At 43.8% G+C, this 21,229-nt stretch overlaps 1 protein-coding gene across 2 annotated transcripts in view; it reads left to right on the top strand.

Annotated features, from left to right (window-relative positions):
- The window catches only part of FSTL1 (follistatin like 1), a 98,637-nt gene that overhangs the window by 5,853 nt on the left and 71,555 nt on the right, over nucleotides 1-21,229 (top strand). For both annotated transcript variants that reach the window (XM_053934427.1, XM_053934426.1), the window contains exon 3: nucleotides 18,092-18,222. In XM_053934427.1, coding sequence (XP_053790402.1) covers nucleotides 18,148-18,222 — 75 coding nt within the window. In that variant the 5' untranslated portion in view covers nucleotides 18,092-18,147. The remainder of the gene's footprint in view (nucleotides 1-18,091; nucleotides 18,223-21,229) is intronic.

Raw genomic sequence — 21,229 nt, 5'->3', positions numbered from 1 at the left:
TCGTTAGGGGAATTATGAATTGTTAGTACAGCCAACAGGCCACCCATAAATGTGTATCAAATGTTGAGCTCAGCAGGAGTTAGTTACAAAACTAGGACATTTAATGAGTCATGAAGTGCCAGGGATAATGAGACATGGCATTAAACAAACCATTCCTGCCTCTCCTTGGCTTGTCCAGAGATGATGGCAAGAAGCCCTCTGCTGTTTCAGCTTTTCCTGTCAAAAGAAAACTTTGGACTCACACTGAATTATAGCCGTGGCTGAGCTGCCTCAGCCAGGGAGCTGGTGCCACCTGGGTGGCCCTGGTGACAGAAGGATAAGCTGGCAGCCAGCATCCCTTCTCCACTCCTTTGCAAGTCATTGATTGTAGCATTTAATAGTGTTATATTCTTAGCTCTCCCTCTGCTTCCAGCTCCTCGCACAAGAAACTATTAATAGTTATGGATCAATGAAGAGTGGGAGAGGAAGAGGTCTTAGAGCAGGGTGGGAATTTGAAACATACCCTGCATGTCTGAGGGTTGTTGGTTAAGTGTTAGAAGTGCTTAGCCAGTTGAGGGCTAACACTATTTCTGGACTTCCCCTCACAATGGCTGTCAGGATCTGGAGTACTCCAGCAAGCTGTCATTGCTCCAACCACCCTCCACCTGGCCCAGGTGCAGCATAAAGCTGAGATCCTTGCCTGAGAGCTGGCCTGAACTGTGTGAAATGTATGTTGTATCTAGGCTTGGCTCAAGTTCCTAGCTTGACCTCAGGCCTTCCTTTTTACTTTGGCTTTGCCTGGACAACATTGGGCTGCAGCTGGTTATGGTTATTGCCACTGGACCTGCCCTCATCACCTTGTCTGGCTCCCAGCTCAGCCCAGTATTGCCATTCCTGGGCTGCAGTGTCACTCACAGAGCAGTGCTCAACCTCATGGCTGTGGGGATTGTATGTGGTGCCAAGGGTGAATTCAGACGGCTGCCAGCAAAAATTCACAAAGCAGCTGCTAAATAGGAGTCAGTGAGAAGAAACTAAAGTGTTGCAGGAAATGGCTCATGCAGCATAAGGGGAGGCATCTTTCTTGGCCTGCTGCTCCTAACACAGACCATTACCAGAAGCTGATGCTTTTTTGTTTCCCCATTTCTCTGCAGGTGTTTTGCTCTGCCCACAAAAGAAATTATAGATCTGCCTCATTCAGTTTGGGTATCAGAAAAGTAACAGTGCTTGCTGTGAACTCTGCCTGCTTCTTTCTGACACGATGGGGAGAGTTTCAGATGGAGAGTCCCCTTAACCCAAAACATGTCTGAGAGGTGAACCATCCCTTAGAAATTAATTTTTTCTTCATGGGTTTTGTTAAGAGTTTAGTGTAGCCCTGATACTCTCCAGCTTCCTGAGAGTCCACTGTGTGACAAGAGTGCCATGGCTTGTGTAGCTTGGAGCAAAATGTTACACAGCCTTTATTGCACATGGAGGATGCTCCTGTAAGTTCTTCTCAGACCCTCAGGTGAAATGCTGGACTTGCTAACAGCAAAGGAGAGCCCTATGAAAAATGGCTCTGGCCCACAAAGCTTTCAGATTGCCTGCAATGTCTTACCTGAAGTCACCTGATGGGTTTAGCTGGACTTTCACAAACAGAATCAGAGTGTAAAGAAAAGCCTGCTGTGTGAAGACCCAACCAGGGGGGCCAGGAAAACTTTATTCCCCAATAGACATGGCCACTCCTGCTTGTCAAGACAGAAATACAGTGCCTCAACAGTTGGTTTGGAGTTAGGGAGTTTGCCTGTCAAGGTGGAATCTACTTAAGAACATTATCTTGGAGGAAGCCTCACTTTGTGGTATCATCGGGTCCAAAACTTATCCACAGCCTGAAATTAATTTTTAACTCAAAAAAGAAGTAGGACTTTATAGACAATGATTCTTTTAGAAGTCACAAATTTCTCCCTTGTACAGGAAGACACTCCAGCCCTGTGTGGGGAAAAAAACCTCCTGCCTGAAATCTGTGATAGATGAGCCTTGAAGAAGAAGCAGCTCTGTTGTACTTCTGTGTAGAAAAAGACACTCACTTTGTTTTGCTTTATATATTTTATTAGAAGTCTGGAGCTTAAATTTTAAATCAAGTCTTTGGGAGCACACTGTGAAGCAGACCATCAGTATGAATAAAATATGTTAATAGGAACATGTTGAATTTAGTGTGACTGTTTGGCAATCTCTGTATTGCAGTGGGGAAGGACTTAGTTGTGGCAATGCAGAGTGTTTTTTTTCTTTGCTCAAGTAAAAGACAGAATACAAATGAGGCTGTTGCTGCAGAATGCCAGGTAGTGGGAAAGATACACCATGTCCAGACTGGGTATTTCAGTGTTTTAAAAAAATTATGGCAATACTAGAACTTTAAACTTCTGACCCATAGAGATAGAAAGGCAGAACAGTGATGTTCCTAGATTCTTGTTATCATTGTATAAATCAGGAACATTCACTAAACTAGAAATATGTCTTTGCATTGCAGAACTCTGTATCCATCAGGTTTCATCTGCCGTTTTGGGGAGATGGGGTAAGGCAGCTGCCAAGGTTAAAAATTGCTTCCTAAATTAATGTTTCCATACTTCTCTAGATAACCTCTTCGCAGAGGAGTTTGCTCTTTGTGTAAACCACTTCTATTTACCGTGCCATATCTCCTTAATTCAACCAGTGTAATTGTGATTTCTGTCCTTAAAGTGAAGATTTCTACTTATGGTGTGACCCTTGCAGGACTCTTTAGACACAGTGCTTTTCCTGCTTTCCTACTGCCCCCCACTCCATCCCCTTACGTGCATCTGCTTCCTTCCTACTCACTTGCATGTATTTTAGCCCTACCCAGTTCTGTTCTCCCACACTCTCAGCTCTGCTGAGGGGCTCTTTACTCCCTCAACCTACTTCGACTTCCTCTGCCTCCTTCACTTGCTTCTCAGTGTTTTCCCTGCTCTCTACTGGATATATCTCCCTCACTTTCATCCAAACATCTTTAAAAGATCCAGTTGTGGTGGCAGCCACTTGCAAAATGCTTGACAGATGGCAACTGACAACTTTTTGGTGCTCTGCTCCCTGATTCTTCTCATCTTCTTTGAATCAAGCAATGTGTACACAGCACATTGGGAGCAGGAGCATTCAGAGTTCTTCCTGGGCCTGAAGCTAAGGGATGTGCAAGCAGCCATCATACTGCTTGCTGGTTCTCCTCAGCACAGGGGTGCTGATCAAACTCAGTTTCTACAACCAGCCTTTAGATTTACTGACCAGTATCATGGTGAAGGCTATGGAGAAGGGCCCATCCATCTCTGTACTAATGCTTTTCATGGTGAATCCTTCCTTTCTTTGTGTGCAACATACTGTCAGGAGGGAGTTTGTTGTGGCTCAGACAAGGCATGGTATCCCCACCTTCTGTTGCTGTGTTGGTCTTGCTGCAAGCTCCAGGGAGGCAGCCCTCTCTTGTTCCCAACATAGTCCACCAGTCCCTGAAGTGACCAGAGCTGCCCACAGCACAAAGTCACAAACAGAATGACTTCATGGGAAATTGCACAGCCTGTTGCTGTTATGTCTGTATCAGTCTTTCACAGCTGGCTGAGATGCCTCTTCTTCTGGACCAATTAATAGGGAGGTTACATTTTTCCATAATTTCCCTGAGGACTGAACACATCTCAACATCTGAAAGAAAAAGGGTGGTGACTCACCTCTCGACCTGCTTAATTCTTTCCAGGATAGTCCTTCTCATGAAGAATTGAGACTGTCTGGGATATACTCATGAGACAAACTAATATGCTAAAATCTGTCTCAAATCCAAATGAAAATTTGAAATATGATAAAACACTTGCAGCACAACAGTCATCAAAATTAGAGTGCATTTTTTTTTTTTTACAGTTATATAACTTCTCCCCAGCACAGAGCAAGACCCCATTTCCCATCCCTTTGCTTTGCCTTGTGGGGCTGAGTCAACTCCTTGACCCTTCCTTGTTTTACTTCACTCTAGAAAGAGCTTGAGCATAGCAGGAAAACTGAGCCCCCAATCTTAATAATCTCCTGCATATTTTTTAAGATCAGTGAAATTATGAAGCTTTGGTTTCCTTGTTAGACATAGTTTTTGCAGAGGCATCACAGGGGTGAGATCTGTTCCTGACAGCAATGCTGCCTTTTTTCAGGCAATGATAGAAAAGGTCTTTCTGACCTGCAGAGCAGTCTCAGAGCAGAGTTACCTCTGGCTGCATTGTTCCACATCTGACATTTGTCAGGCAGTTGACAACTTCAGTTGACAGCTTATGGATTTTTATCCTGTTTTCTTGCAGCACAACCTCTTCCAAATACCAGCATCTCTCTCTTCTCTGAGGGGATCTATATAGCATCTGGCACCAGCTTTGTCTCGATTTTTGACTCTGTTTGGGACAAATTCTTCTGACTTGCCGATCATGTAGCATACTGCTCACACAGACTTTTTAGATGTGCTGTGCATGGTGTACAGGAACACAACTGCAAGATGTGACACCATGGTGAGAAGTCTCTTCCCTGGAACCTCTTGGAGGGAGAAGCTGTCACTCACTGCATTATCTTGACCTTGTTCAGAAGCAAAGGTGCAAAAGTATTTCTTGGTCCCAGAGTCTAGACAGTCACAAGTTTGATCAGGACTGAATTTAAACAGTTTCCTACAGAGAGTAGTGTTGTGCTCATGGCCCTAGGGTGACCTTGGGGCACAGCATGCAGAGGGATGTCCCTAGGATTTTAGAGCTGACCATGTTGTTAGCATTGGATTGTCCTTGCCTAATACCTTATTCTTGGAAGAAAGGAAAAACTCAGGATTGGGTGTCCCTTGGACAGAACATTAGCTGATCAAAGCGTAGATATTTCAAAGTGATTTATTCTGGTAAATATTACTTTCTTGCTTGAGAGTTGCTTATTCACTATGGCAGTGAAAGGCCAGGATGTGATGAGGAAAAGGTGATCTTTAGTTTAGGACAGGAGAAGTGTATCAACAGCCCAACAGCTGGAACTGCATTTGGGGCATTGCTTGGCATCCTCCTGCTCTTATGGCTTGACCCTGTCTCAGGATTTCAAATCTTTGGATCCAGTCCAGGATTTCTGAAGAAGTCATCAGTCTTTCCTAGCAGTAAGAGGTAGTGCAGAGAGCATAGTGGATTAATGATGATGGTGATAAAAATACCAATAAAAATAGTCTGACAAAATTTCCCTCAACAACCATTTTTTGCATATTTGCTGTTTTGATGCAACATTTCTGGGTTTTTTTGACAGAAACAGAAGCACTTTCTCATCCTTCCATTAAAAAAAAATTGTTTGTTTATTTTTCACCTCCTTTTCTCCTCTTTATACCAGTTGCTAAAGGAAACAGAGGAGTAAACAAGAGGGGGAAACTGAGAGGGATAAAGGAAAAGAAAACAATTCAGGTTTTGTTATTTTGAATAATTTTTTTCAACTAAACCCAGCTATATCATCATGATAAAAATACAAGAAAACTCCTTTCAGCAAAAGCTGCTGGTTCTCTGTGCTTTCTCAAATCAATTCCTACTGCATTGTGTCCCCACAAGTGTAGCAAAGGCTAGCATGAGGTATCCAGAAAATGCTGGCTCCTGACAACATGGCTGGTTTGGTTTTAGAACTGCAGAAATGCAATGATAAACAGAAAATCTTAAGTGTTTTCTTAACAATTATCAATAGCTGCTGCTTCACTTTACAAAGTAACTTTAGGTTCCTCCTTTCTGCACCAGTGAACAAAGCCTCCTGAGACTCTGCACATGCTGGTCTGGTAGGTGTGCTGCAGGTGTGCTGGAGTCCTGCTCCAAGAGGATTATTTATTTTTTATTATTATTATTATTATTATTATCATAATTGGTGAGAAACTTGGGCTGCGGTTCTTGAGCTGAAATCAGTGAAGCTCTGCAGAAAGCAGGAGGTGAATAGCAGTGATGCAGCAAAACTGTTTCCTCGGAAAAAATCTTTTCTACAAGGGTTCACACTGCTCTGCAGAGACCAAAAGAGTCAAAACAAGTTCTGTACACTTTAGGCAGTATCAAACACATTTTAGGAAAACTGATGCTCTTTATTGAGTTCTAGACTACTTTTCCACTAGGTAGCCAACAATTATGCTCAGCTGAATGGGGAAGGAGGTTTGAGCAGTGCAGTCCCAAACTAGTAAAATAGCAAAGAGTTCAAAAAAGAAGTGATCTCTAATCTAATGCAAAACTTGATATACGTTTTCAAGATACATCTCGGCTGCAGCAGTTAAATAGACAGAATCAGAAGTAATTCTGATTAGTATGCTGGGGTTCAGCCCAAAGAAAGATTTCTAAAGGGAAAAAATAAAGTTTATAAAAGAATACACTGAGCAAAATGGAGCTATGATAAGTAATGATCCTTCTACACCTTAATTCTTAACCCCAAGCTGCATTCTGTGGGTAAAAATAGCTGCTTCCAAGAATACTAGTTGTTTTAAAGAAGCTGCAGTGCCATCACTTCTAGAGGAACTTTCTGTTGTTTCTGGGTACAGTGTTAAAATAAGCATCTGTTTCAGAAAATAATATTGGGGTTGCAATAGCACTCTTCCAGTTGTTGTTAACTTTCCCAAAGAAAATAACATAGGGGGGAAATTAAAACACACAAGCCTTATTTACACAGAGGCCAGTGTAGCAACGCTGAATACTTAAACTCTCAAGCCCAGATGAGAGAGAGCTTCAGGGATGTGTCCAGAGGGATCCCTCTCAGAGAGCCCTCAGGTGTCTCACTGGAAGTCCTTCCCCAGAAAGGACAAGGGCCAAGTGTCTTGGCACAAAGGCACAAGGGAAGAAGGACAAAATCAATCTTCCCCTGCTTGGTCTGGTAGCCAGCACAGGTTAAAAAGATGCAATGTGTGGGAGTGCTGGAAAGAGAAGAAGATCCACTGCCAGGCCCAAGTCATGGTGGATTATTAAAAGTCAAAACACCTTGCCATCTGATAATGGGATCAAAACTTATTCTTAGGGCTGCTTCAAGAGGTCCATGCACATGTCATGCTATAAAAGGATGAGTAAGAAGTCTGGGCTGAAGCAAAAACTTATCATGTGAAGCTCAGTTAAGGTTCCCCTCTGGTCACTGCAAAAGGACCACAAAGCAGATTCTCACAGGCTAAAATTCTGGATAAAAAGAGTTTGACATCTGAGTTATCTAGGTCCTTAGTGCACAAAGTCAGGAGTCAGTCCAGCTTTTTCTGAGTACCTAATTCAGAAGTTTTGCCTAGGGATGCTATAGATTGCTCACATTACCTGTTTTTTGGAAATACATATAGAAGCATTTATAGCACATTTCCACCCAAGATCAATGCAGTGGTGCCGCAGTGCTGCCAGATCAGAGTTCCTCAGTACCACAATATTGTGCCATTGGCAGTGAAGACTAAGAGCCATTTGGCAATGGAAGGGCATAGGTTTAAGAAGGGACAGAGCAAACTTTTCTAGTTCCTTTATGCTAGGCAGGAGATATGGAAAGAAATCATGGATCACATCATAGGGGTTTTACCGTGATGAGTATGTGTTCTCCTTGTTCCTGCTTCCTGTGGCAGGACTGTCACTGCCGGGCTGCAGATCAGGCCTGGAGGAAGAGCAGTAGCTGTATTGCACCATGGTGTCATGGTTTGACACTGGCGCAATGCCAGCACCCCCATGAAAATGCACCTTCCCCAAATAAATGCTGTGAGATGTTATCAGGAACAGAGCAGAGCAGGCCCAAGCTTAATAACAAAGGGAAAAAAACTTTATTAAACTACTACTACTACAGAAAACACACAGACTAAATCCAGGATGAAGACTTTTTAAAACACCCCTCCTCCTCCCAATTTCCAAAAACACCCAGCATGAAACATCACCCGGGATTCCTGATCAAATTACCACCCTTCAGATAATCAATACTCAAGCTATCAAGGGAGAGAGAAGTCTCTCTTGCACCACAGACCCCCCAGGAAACACAGTTGCCACCTCCTGTGTTTCCCTGTCACACATGGCAACCGCACGGAGAAAATCTGCCAGTGTGACACTCTCCTTTCCATGTCACAGTGCTCTCACCACCGTGCATGGACAGACTGCTCATAGGGCTCCTTTAAGGATGCTTTGCCACGGACCCAAAGATACAACAGTTCAGCTTCTCATCCTGGGACTACAGTCCCCCCCATTTTCCCCAGGGGCCAAGGGTCCAAGAACAGAGATCATCTTCTTCCTGAAGACAGAGGGCATCACCATTCCCTCCTCAGCTTTCCTCTGTTCTTGCCATTCCTGTGCTGTTAGAAGCTGAAGCAGGTCTCCTTGGGTCACCACTGCATCCCCCTAAAATGCAGTCTCTGTTGCAGGAGATTTTGATTCAGTCTATGGCTAACAAGAAAAGTCCAGCCAAAAGCTACTTCATCATCTTCTCTCACCTAAATATTTATTCTTCTAACATCTCAGGTCCCGGACTGTCTCTCTTCCACTACAAATCAAGGAGGAGTAATATTTTACAAAGCCCTCATTTCCCGGAAAGGGTTAAAAGTTCAGACTCCCTGGACAGCTGAAATCTCGGTCCAGCATCCCGTCTCCCACGCTGGGCATCATCCCCCCCCCTTTCTCCTTCTCCACTGCCAGCAAATTTCCAGGTGCTGTCAGGCTCTCTGTCTCTTTCCCTCTGTGGGGGGAAAACAAAGGCATCTCCACTTCTCTCCACCCTTCCGTCCACAGGGGCTGGCTCGGTTCCAGACCTTCAGCCCCTCGGCCTATCTGGACAAGGCCGCGTGGCTTCCCCTCCCCCACCCAGCCCATGGCTGGGCAGGGGAGAGTCTCACTGCACTCTCTGACGACTGGAACCAAAGAGACAGTTCCCCTGGGAGTTCTTGCTTTTAACCCCCTGTGTTCTCAGAGGCGTGTCCATACTTTCAGTGGTCACTCCAGGTGCCGATATCCAAACCTGACCACTGATTGGTTTGACCCAACTTCCTAAAAAAAAAATTCACTTCCATGTCAAACCACGACACATGGACACCTTCCCACCATTTCCTTGGAGACCTTGCCTTGGGCTTTTGCAGCCCACAGTTTTAATGCCCAAATTTTTTGTGTCCTGCAGGAGGAACTCCACCAGTCTCCTGGGAAGGCACCCCTCATCCATGTTGTGCTCCTCTTCACTGATGATAATTGACTTTTCCTTTCTGAATCTCCTGGGCTGACTCTCTGGCAGCTCCACAGCCTTGGAAGCATCTGGTGCATGTAGAGAGACAAATTGTCAGGGAGAGAGGGCGAAAGCAGATGTTTAAAACACCCATAAAAAACCTGCTGGTGCCTGCTAGTGAGCCTTGTGGAATGCTGATTTGTATGTATTTCTGCTTATATAAAGCTGGTCCTTTCAATTGCCTGGTATTTTTAGTAGCCTAATCATTTGCATAAGAATACAATCTTGTTTGCTTGGGAAAATTATATGACCTAAATCACTGCTTCAAACTCCTAACCTTTTCCAGCATAACAGGCTCTGGTACTTGGCATTTACACACAGCAATATCTTAGGCTTTTACCTATGAATTGCTAGACTCCAATTCAGAGTACCTTCCAATATCCATTTGTATCTTCAAAAAGTAAAAATAAGTTGTACTATATTTCTTCCTTTAAAATACGTGGCTGCTTTGGTAAGATCATGTTTGCCTATTTTGCATGGACTTCAGTTCATATGGATGGAAAATTAAAGGTATTTATAACTCCATACATATTTTGTATCTGAGCAATTGTATGCATCCTGTCCTAGCATTAACTAAGCAGAAACAAAATCTTAGTTCATCAAACTAAAAAGTTTCACTAATTCAGTTTTTTGTTTCTTCTGAGTTTTAATGTCCAAAACTAGAGTTTGGTTATTCTAATCATCAAGCCAGAAAAGATACCACTGTTGGAGACCAGGCATATACATCTCATGAGGAAGTGCAAGCAATTTCCCAGCACTTCACAACCTAAAATACATTTGCATGAATTCCTGAATGAAGACTCATCAGTGAGAAATACCTCTAGGAAATTAGTCCTGAGTCCTCATACAGCATCAAAGAGGCCATGCTGGTTTGGAAGTGCTTTTCTTAGAGAAAAGGTTAACAGCTTTGCTGCAAGCTAAATTTTTTTGCTTCCCAATGGCTGTTGGAAAGGCTCACTGTGAATTGAGTAGGTCTGAACCTCAGCCTAGTGCAAATTACTATTCATTCAGTGTTTCTTCTTTGTTTTACTGTCAGTGTTCCTGAACTTGCCTTAATCTGACTTCCCAAAAGCATGACTAATATCCTGTATTTTAGCCATATTTTATTTATGGTAAAAAAAAAAAAAAAAAAAAAAAAAAAAAAAAAAAAAAGATGAAAAAGTTTCAAATCGGTGGCTGCTCTGGTTAGATTTCTATTGTCACATCAAAGGAGAGGATGTGCTGGTTGTCACGCAGTGTTGGCAGTGACTATTGGAGAACAAATAAAATAGAATGTGCTGTTTACTGAATGGTCACTGCAGAAAAAGGTTACTATCCTATTGCTCTCTGTCCTGCATCTTGTAGTTCTGAAATGGCTGTGAAGGAGTGAGCATCTGGTTCACAAACCAGCTTGCTTCCCACAGGTCAAGAGCTGCAGGAAGCCTCACCCTCGTGTGCCCAGGCTTTGCCTGATGCCTCAGCGGCTCTGAGGCAGGGCTGTGGCTGCTGCACAGATCTGTAGCACAGTGCAAACGAGGCCGAGCTGAAATAAGAAACAGGGCGTGTTGGCAGAGCTGCTTCTGGGTGGGCTCAACGGAGGAAAGACGTGTCAAATGCTTTCTCAAGCCATGCAAAGTGACAACCGGCTGCCTTCCCTTCTGCCTCAGCTAAAGTTCTCAGGGTATTTTCTTCTTAGACAGGGCTTCAGGTCCAGCCAAGAGTGTGAAATGCAGGTATAGGGAAGGTGGGAGAAAAAGACCTCAAATTTCTCCAGCAGGCAAACCCCTTGTCCTTGCAGGCTGATGCGTCTCCTGGCAGAGCGGGGAGCCGTGCCCTCTAGTGGCAGAACAGGAGAGGGAGAAGTTGAAAACCTTTTCAAATATCCAGTCCGAGGACACCAAAGCAGTCTGAATGTTCTGACCCCTGCCAAAATATTCGGCCTCTGATTAGGCTTGTACTGCCCTTGAAATTCAAGCAGCTCCCCTGTGAGGTGGGGTCCCTCATTGCAGCCAGGATTTCCTTGCTGCAGTCAGAGGCTCGCCTGTGCTGGAAATGCCATTGTCCAGGTGGGATGGCAGATTTTGGAGGAGTCCTCCAGCTACTTAATGAGAGCGTGTTCCCTGCCAAGCACAGCTATTGCAGCTCAAAGTATGCAGCCAGGGCTGTCAGCATTTGAGTGCTTCAATACCTGATCTGTCTCAGAGTTTTATAGTGAGTCCATCACACGGCAAAGTTAGGAAGCTCCTAGTAGTTCATACTGAAAGATTAGGTTGATTCAGATTCAGATGTGGGAGAAAAGCAAGCAGAAGAGTTTTCCCACTTGCAGGGAGAGCACAGTCCAAACAGATTTTGACAAAAGCACCTGTGATTAGAGTGAGTGATCTTTTTATCAAACGGTGAATGTTTTGTCCTTGAAGAATGAGTTTTTTATAGTTGCTTTTAACCTAGAGGAGTGTAACAAAAGCACTTTATGTGAGCTACCTCAGCACAGCACCTGTATGATGCTTGAACAACTGACCATCCCTTGCCATCATGCTACAGATGCATCACAGTACAGTCACATCCACCCCTGCTGAAGGGATCTTGCAACCGAAATTAGAGGATCCTCAGTTTGCAGACTTCTTGAATACTGAATAAAATGATGTTGCTGCTCCTAGGCACACACAGCCTCCACAAAAACCCTGCTAACTTCTCATTCCTAATGAGCTTTGCCACTAGAGAAAGTCAGCAACACCTTTTCTCATACAAAACTTTGGCTGCTGGACTCTCCCCTCCTGCATCTTCATGTGCACATGGTTGGGTGCTGGTGACACAGGGTCATGCCAGGAATCAGTATGTGGAGTTAGGAAGAGATAGAAAGAGGAAAGTAACTCCTGAGCATCAGGTCCCTTGATCTGTTTCCTTATCAGTACAGTGGCAAGTTACCATGAGCTATAGTTCAATACCTCAAAACCTGCCAACTTGAAGAGGACTTTTCAAGTAAAAACTTCACACAGTTTCCCCTTTTCTGCCTCACCTTCAGCCTTTCAGCAGAATGGAGCACTAGAGCAAGGACACTTTCATCACAAGGAATCTCTCTGCCTTGGTCTCAATTTTCTACCAAAACAATCCCAGAACTCAGAACTTGGTATAACTCTTGTTGCTGGAGGAACATGGAACATGTTCATACATAGCTGAAAAATCTGCATGTGACTGTGGTTGCAAAGATATCTCACCAAATGGATCTGTCTGTGCTTGGATATTATATTAGGTGCTTATGAGGGTTTTCTGCTGTGGAGAGCTCAGGAGCACTTAGATATGTGTATAGCAATCTTTGAAACAACTAAAACAGTTTGTGTGGGAGACTCCATGGTTAGTCACACCTAAAATGAATTACCAAGGAAGGCTGGTGCAGTAGTCTGTTGGCAAAGAAAATATTTCTTTAGCTCTATGCATAGCAGGAGGCTCAGTTCACTAAACCCAGTGGACCTGGAAACATTGGTTTCAAATGATGAAAGAATTGATTGAGATTTATTTTATAGGTGTGCCAGAAACAGTAACAGAGTGCACAATCACGGGCATTTTATTTCTTCACAAATATGTTAAGAGCCTAAAACTGTTGGCTTGTTGTCTTAATGGGTTTTTTTCTGCTTTATTTTTGCTTTCAAGTGGGAATGCAAAGCCTGAAGTTTCATCAGGTTCATAAAGGATTTGCCAAAATTTCATCAGTGAAATAGGAATGTTGTCATATCCAAACTGAAAGACCAGAAAACTTATATTCCCCTAAATGTTTGTTTGCCATTCAAACAAAATGTTTTTAAAAGCAAGCAAACAAAAATAATTTTAACAAATTAATAGCAATAGAAATTACTTTGCAATTGAAATTTGTGCTCACTGGTGTATTACCTGTATGATAGTACTGCTATTTTTTTTTTTTGTTGCTCACAGAAATTTCAAGAAATCAAAAATTAGGAAATTCAGAATCATATAAGCACTAGCAGGACAAAAAATTGCTGTTTGGAAGAGGACTTTCAGCTTTTCTTTTTGCACAAGAAGCAAAAGCTATTCTTGCCATTTGGAAGCAACTTCTATGGATTCTGAATTACTAGAAAAGAGTCCTCTCAGTTTCTAGTCTATTCTTCAGTTTTGCACAAATGTTTCTTGTTTGGAAACTGTGTATTGTGACATGCACTCAGTATGTTAATCCCTTAATTTATTTATTTATTTCATGACGTATTTAAAATCAGCCTTTTCTACCCAAATAGACATCTGGCCTACATAGATTCAACTTGCAAAGGCATTTTTTATAACCACATATTAAAATACTGTCTCAGTTCATTGGACCCTGTATGATCATAGCAACAATGCAGCAGCAAAAGACATGGAAAGTCTGTTTCCCTGCAGCTGATGGGGAAACATGATTTTGTAGAAGGGGCTTATTTTCTATGCAGTGGAGGACCACAGACAGCAGCCTGATGCTGGGAGGCTTTTCTGTCTGAGAAGTGACATGGCTGACTGTTTTAATATTTTAGAATTCATTTACTTGTAGCTCCCACTTCCACCACACTAAAACACTCATTTTGGTGCCAGACTAGTCACTCATGGGAAGTCTATTGTATATCAGAAGGTGACTTAGTAAACAATATCCACCCTTCAGAAAAGATTCCTGTATTTCCTATAGTGTCTGATAGACTATAGGCTCCTATAAACTCCTATATTTTATTATGTCCTCATTAGAGGAGAACAAAATGCAGAAGTGCTCATCTCAGGTAGCTTTAAATCCTTGTTATTTACCAGATGTTGCAATGTCATGTCATGTTCTCATTCTCAAAAAACACCCTCAACTTTTAAAAGAAACTTCACACAACAGTCTAGCTGTTTTCACATGCTTTAGCTGTGAAAAGGCAAATATTGCACTGGAAACATCAGCCTCAGTCCTTTTCCCTGTGTAAATTCCCTTCATGGTCCTTTAGAAATCCTTGTCTAGTGGAAAGTGCCCCTCCCATAGCAGAGGAATTGGAGCTGGATGGTCTTTAAGGTCCCTTGCAACCTGAACCATTCTATGTTGCTGTGATTCTAAGGATGAAGTAGTTCTTCTTCAAGGACTGTCTTCTGCAGTGTAACAGGATGGTGAGGAGAGGTGTGCAGTGCCTTGAGAGTCCCACCTGCAAGTGCCTCCATCTCCCAGACTGCTTGGCTGGAGGAAAGATAAAAGTTGTGACTGCTGCACTGGTGTGAGTCACAGCAGTACCAGTGTGCTCCCACTTTTCATCTGCCTCTGTACTGGAGGAGTGGGCTCAGCAGAGCTAAGGGATGAAATGCATCAGCAGAGGTTGGTGAAGGAGTCTGCTAAAGGTCCATCTCTCCTGTGCCTCTGCATGAGCAACCCTTCACATCCCTCAGAGGAGAAGTATGAGTACTGCCTGAGTATGGCAGAAGCACTTCTTTTGTTTCCCAAGCCGGCACTGACTGTGAGGCAAAAGATAAAATTTGAAGGAAAAAGACATATTTTTTGAGTTGTTCCTTATTTCAAATGTTCAATTCCGCTTCCAGTCTTAAACAATGCCTTTGTTCACAAAGTTAGGACATTTCCCTTGCCCAGGAGGGAGCTTAGACACTTCAATTTGCAGACAGTGCTTGGTATATGGTTTTGCTGTTGCTTACAGAAGCATGAATGAAATGAGCTTCGGGCTTCCAGGACATCTCATGTCACCTCAGCCAGGGTATTTGTTATGCCTTCCCTATGTTGAGTGATCCTGGTTGACACACACACAGCCCTAAATTAGAAGTTTTAAACTGAGTTAGTTTTCTTTTAAACATGTTTTCTCTTCATTGTTATGGCTTGTTTCCAGGGGCATGATTTGCCCTTGGCTGATTGAACTGGGCTACCAGTCAGTCAGAGCCCCTGCAGAAGTGCACCAGGTTTGGCCAGCTGTGTTAGCAGAGGCTTTGTCTATACTGGCAAAACTCAACTTCTGTATGACTTAATGGTTATGTTCCCTGGCCACCTTTTTTGTGCCAGTCAGCTCTGGCCTGGAAAATGACTGGATACCATTTAAATGAGAATTTGGGGAAGAGCAGTTCCCAATTATTTTCTTATGAACTGATTAACCCTGAGTCTGGTGTCAGTTTCTGTTCACCTCAAAGCCCCCTGGAGAGGTCTGGGATCAAGCCCAGAATGCACTTTTAAGGCTCTGAAAAACTTACTGCATGGATATAGGTAGCACCTTTCCTGGTGTTTGGCAGCATCTCTAGGTCTACAGATGTACAAACAGGCAAGAGGGGTTTGAACACAGCCACCCTGTGCTGGTGGAGAATTTAGGTAGCTCGACATGACTGATGCCCATGTCCCACTGCCCTTGAATCTTTCATTCTGTTTTGTTTAATAACAGAGATGCAACCTGACCTGGAGGGAGCCATCACCTGGCTAAAGCATTGGTGAGGACAACAGGCAGTTCTGCTGTTGAGAGAGACACAGCCCTCCCATGCACAAAGGGACTGTGGTGGCCTTTGTTCACCATCACAGAAGCAATGCTGGGGTCAGGGCAGGAGACTCATCTGCTTGCCATGCAGCAGTTTCCAGCAAGTCTCCTTTCATTCTGTAGTGCCACGGGCTGGCATCTTTTGTGGTATTTTTTGGAAGATACTTCTATTTTGATAACCCTTTGGCCTCCGCAGTAGAGATGCAAGTCTCCTTGAACCAAACTCTGTGTGGTGGTCTGAGCAAAGTAAGTTTACACAGGTGACATTTCAACACAAACAGAATCTGCAGCAGAATATAGGGTTAGCATTCACCCTGAGGGCACGATGAGCTTTTCAATGAGAAAAATGGGAAAAATGGGAAAATGGAGATCAGATTATGTAAACCATCTCTGCTTCACCCAACTAGAAAAATCAAGCCAGGAAAACCTGCAAGATCCCAGCTGTCTTACAACCTTGACAAGTAGCACGGCCTGGAGAAGAGGCTGGTGGCAAGGAGCAGTCAAGTGCCATAGTTAGTGGCCTGCCAGCCCTAGAGTCAAAGCTGGATATCTCTGACTGTGGTAGGAAGGCAGTCAGGAGGAGAGCTGGGGGTGGACTGCTGCTGTGAGAAGGCTCTCTCTTTCTCCTGCCCCTGTCTTTTTGGACTCACTGTTGTTTGAACAGAGTTAATGTTTGCTCTGGCCCCATCTGCTCTTCACAGAGCTTTCAGTAGTGAATCCAGCTATGGCAGCCTGATATTGCTTCACAAAATTAGCCCTCAAAAGTCCCTGGGATAGCTGCTGAAGGGAGAGTCACACCTCAAAAATGGTACAAAGCTTCCAATAAATGAGGTGGAATTGCTACCCATCCACAACATAGGGACACATTTGCCATAGGTTTCCTTAACACAGAGTGGATTCTCTCAGCTCTCAGCAGAAACTCATAGCAGGGGTTCTGTTCTTTGAGCAGCATCCAGCCCAACAGGATCCCGGTTCTCAATTGCATTTCTGAGATACTGGTGACACATAACCAGAGCTTTCTTTATCTGTCTTCTATGAAATGAGATGTTTGAAAGACTCAGAGTTGGTTTCTTACAATCTTCTTCTCTCACATCCTGCCCATGGTGTGGCCCACTGGTCTGATCTTCACCTGTGCCACTCAGTTTTTTGAGTTTCAAGGTTGTAGCTACAACCACAATGTCATCTCCCTAGCCTCCAGCTGTTCCAGGCTGTCAGGATCAGATGTGGAGTCCCCCATAGAGGCATGGCACTCTGCCCATTCATACCTTCAGATTCCTCCTCAATCAAGATAAGCATTATGCTGAAACCTGGATGCCCCAAGAGAGCTATTATCTGGATGTTATTTCAGCTAGCACTTGAAAAGCTATTCTGTATTCATTCTACAAGGGTACCTATACTAATCTGCTCCTGGGATGAGACTGCAGGGATTTCAATGCACAATCTGAATTTCTCTCCTTCTGAATACATTTAGAAATAAAATTTGTCTCTTTTCTTAGTCATGTTTTACCTTGTTTTTATTTTGTAGTTGGGGGTTTGTTACCTTCCTGTTTGTTGAAATCTTCCTTACAATGAAAATACTTTATTCTGCTTAATGGCCATGCTTCTTCCAAAACACCTCCTAAAGTCTCACAGTATCTTCAAGGGTGGCATCTGTTGCAGATGGTACTTTCAGAGGAGAGACAAATGCTCCTCTTTATTCAACTCAACACAGAATAGATGTACCAAATTCTTCACACACTCCCACTTCTATTATGGAGGGGTGGGCTGATGAAAGAGAACATCTCCCTGGGGATGAATGGATGCTTCCCAGCAGACCAGGATGGTGTAGCAAGGCTGCACAGTGCCTATGTGGTACCAGCCCATACTGCAGAAGCTATTCCTGGAGCTCCTGTTCTGAAAGATGAGGAAAGGATCCCTGCGTGTCTCCTGGTATAGACTGATGTCAATCACTGGCCACACTCTTATACTCAACCCTAGATCAGAGATATTTTCTGCTGTCCCAGCCAGCCTCTGCAGTGCAGTATTTGTGCAGCAATAGTTCCCCTGTCCCCCCAGGACTGCTACAGCTCCAGTGTCTTTTGGCAGAGCTTCTGGGATGGATGCAGTGTGCTTTTGGTCATCCTGCCCCCACCTACCAGATTCTCTAAGCATCTTTTATAAGAATTCGTCCAGTTCTTCCAAACTAGGGATAAGGGCATAATTTAAGCAAGCAGACCAGTTTTCATCTACTGTCAGGAGATTTCTATCCGGCTTTACCTGCATGGAGGATTGCAGATCATTTCATCTCAGAAGAAAGCCTTTGCTCTTGAACTGGCAAACGGGCTGACCTTCACTGCCCACATACTTTTCAGATATTTGGCTTCCATCAGCTATCAACTGGGTGTGTTGAAGCAGATGAGATTGACCCAAATTTACACAGGTAAGACAGGAAACATCTTGCTTAGGATTTTCAGATGACTAACATGACTTTGTGGTTTCAGATCAACCTGCCAGAGAATGACAGGTGCAGTGGAGAGAAGGCAAATTTTATATTGGGATGTCACTTCACCCATCAATTGATCTCCCGTCTAAGAGCAAAGCAATAGAAAGGAGTTTGGAAGGAGGAAAAAGGGTAAGTCATATCTTTGGTCTGTGTACAGACTTTTATTAATGTGATATGCAAGATAAGCTCTAATTCTCCTCCTCCCTTTTCAGTGTCCTTTGAACAAAACCTTAAGGTGAAAACACTTTGGTTCTGTTAACGTGAAAATTGCTGCCACTTTTCCTCTGCCTCAGCAATGGTGGTGCTAAGCACTCCAGGTTTTTTTGGCCTCACATCTGTCCAGTCCCACTAAACATTCTGGCTGTCTAGGTCCTTGGCTCCCTGTTGAAACCCAAAGGGAGACCTGCACAGATGCCCACAGTGCTACAGAGCTGTAGGCAATGGCAGATGTGCTTCCTGCTATCCTAGCCCTGCTATGGAAAAAGTCACTCTGTGGAAGAATACAAGTCTACAAGGTTGTGGCAAAAGCATAGTAGCCCTCATTTGCTGGACTGGGCCTCTGAGAGTTGGAAACTTTTCTCACTGCAGCCTTTGAATGCTGCCTTCACCTAGCTTTCCAGCCTTACTCCCTCTTAGGGCACAATTTGGTCAGCAGAAGTGCTTTGGCCCATAGAGATTATGTTGTTTCCCCAAAGAGAGCGCAGCTTTCTGGCCAAAAGGATTTTGTGGCCAGCATAATCACATTTACATGAAGACTTTTTCCAGCTTTGCTATGTTGTTTGGGACTAGAGAATGGTCTGAGGGTAAATGACACTCTTGGAGATAGAGTTTTGTCAGAAAAAGTTCTAGTGCCTTACTCTTAACAGCTACCCTTCTGGTTCTGTATCTCTGATTATTTTTAGCTTGCCTTTGCAATAGACAAACCCATACCTTTCTCATTAATAATGTGAAACTTTCCAAGTTCAGAGTGCACATTTTAATTAAGTCAGTGTTTGCTTGAAAGAAAATGATATTGCTGCACTTTCATTTGATAATTCAAGTAATACTCGCTGAGTGTTCAGTGCTGACCTGCAAGCCTTCATATTTAAAACAAAATGGGAGGAGGGGGAGAGGAAAGGCAATTTTTTGGCAAGGAAACTGCTGCCCTCAGGCTATTAATGCATTTTAATCCTGAACAGAAAATGAAATCACTTTGGGCGGGTGCCAAGCAATACAGTGACTTTCCTCTGATTTTAGGGAATTCTTGAACAGCCTGTCCTGCATGGACTAAGAGCCATATTCTTCATTTTGCTCTGACTTTACACCCATTTTATATCCCCACCCATGCAGTGTCCCATCAAAGTTCCCTCAGATTAACAAAAGAAAAGCAATCCTCATTGCTGCTGTTATTTATTACTCTTATTGTGACTCCAGGTCTGTGTTACTGTTGCTGACGCTGGACTTCATGCCTGCAGAGCCAGCGGGCACATTTTTTCTTCTGGTTGTGCTTTTGAGCATAATTACCTCTATATGGCTTTTTCTGGTCCCCTGATAGTGTTACTTAGAAAGAAAAAAGTCTAAACCTCTTCCTGCATGGCAAAAGACCTGTGAGAATCATCAGGCTGCTCAAAAAAGCTAAATAGCATCTCCTTGTCACTGTTTTGTCCCAGGGCATGATTCATGGTCCTGTTTAGCTACCCTGATGCTGCAGTAGTGACAAGAGGGGCTGTCCCACGTTGTTTTTTCTGCTCCCCTGGGGGCTTCTGGTTACCTCTTATCAGCTTGGACCTGGCATAAGATTCTGTGATCTGAATCAGATGAGCTGAGTTATTTGGCTGGAAATTACTCCAGTAAAATGTCTGTTGGATGAGTGTGCTGATCTGAGTGACTGCCCATTGATGGGGAGGTGCAGGAGCAGGATGGTTTCAGTTGCTGGCAACCCACACTTTAATGTCCTCTGATCAGTAGCTGGTAAGATGTTAGTCCTCTCCTTGATGTGAGCAGAAATGCAAGCATTGCATAAGAGGAGAGCAGAACATGAGGGAAGGAGCAGATGGGAGCAGAGTAGGGGCATGGGGGGCTTCTGGAAACACAGCAAAGGAGGTGGGCTGGAGCTGGATGCTTTGTGGTGACTGGTGAGAAACTCGGGGGAAATTAACAAAGAGACAAAGCTCAGCAAACAACAAAAAAAAAAATCTGCACAACACTAATTATCAAGGAAAATATCCAAACCTAGGCAGGAAGAGCCCAGTAGTGGGTGGAGAATTGAGGCTTTAAGGAAAGTTCTGCTTTGACAGAGAGGAATGGTGTATTGAAGGAGAAGGTTTTAACAGGGTCAAACCAGAAAGGGGCACAAGGAAAATAAGCAATGAAGACCCATTTAGCAACTGAACAGAGGGAGCTCAGAGAGCACAGGCATCATCGAGAAGTTGGGGTGGTATTACCTCATTAGATGAAGAGACAAGGACAACACAGGCCACAGGCAGTGCTGAGAGGGAAGGGAGGTAGCAGAGGGCCTGAGCCACACCCAGCAGTTAAAGTGGAGCCTGCAGCAGAGGCACATCAGCAGGACATTGGTGTGATGTGATGTGATTCATTGTGATGAAGCAACAAGCACACCTGGCTCTCCACAGTCCAGGTGAGAGCTTGTCATTTGAGCAGATGGAAAGGTACCTGGCCACACCCACAGGTGTGACTGCAGAGCACCTCCAAGGACAGCAATTTAGCAGCAGTGACATTGCACTCTTCCTGTAGGGCCAGGAGTTGGACTTGATGATCCTGATGGGTCCCTTCCAACTTAGCATATTCCATGACTGTATGAAATTCCATGATATGTAGGACCTAGGAGACACACTGGTGACACTGGATCTTCTCATGGCTCTACAGGCTACTTACCACCCTAGGACAGAGTAAAGGAGAAGCACAGCCTGAGCTGTCCCATGAACACCGTTGTGAGGCTGATAGGATGCAGAGACCTGCATCTGGCACAGCAGGGAAATGCAGTGTTGCAGACACACATACATCAAGGTGTCAAGTATCTCCAGTGCTGTGATATAAAGATGCCAGGAAAACTGGTCATGGGACAAAAAACCTTAAGTCCCTGAAATTTGATAAAAAAATTTAAAGTCTGCCTAACAGAAGAGAAAACCAAATGCTC

This window comes from Vidua chalybeata, chromosome 2, assembly GCF_026979565.1.
Source record: "Vidua chalybeata isolate OUT-0048 chromosome 2, bVidCha1 merged haplotype, whole genome shotgun sequence".
Taxonomy (NCBI): Eukaryota; Metazoa; Chordata; class Aves; order Passeriformes; family Viduidae; genus Vidua; species Vidua chalybeata.
Note: the sequence above shows the minus strand (reverse complement) of the source record. Positions and strands in the feature narration are given on the sequence as shown.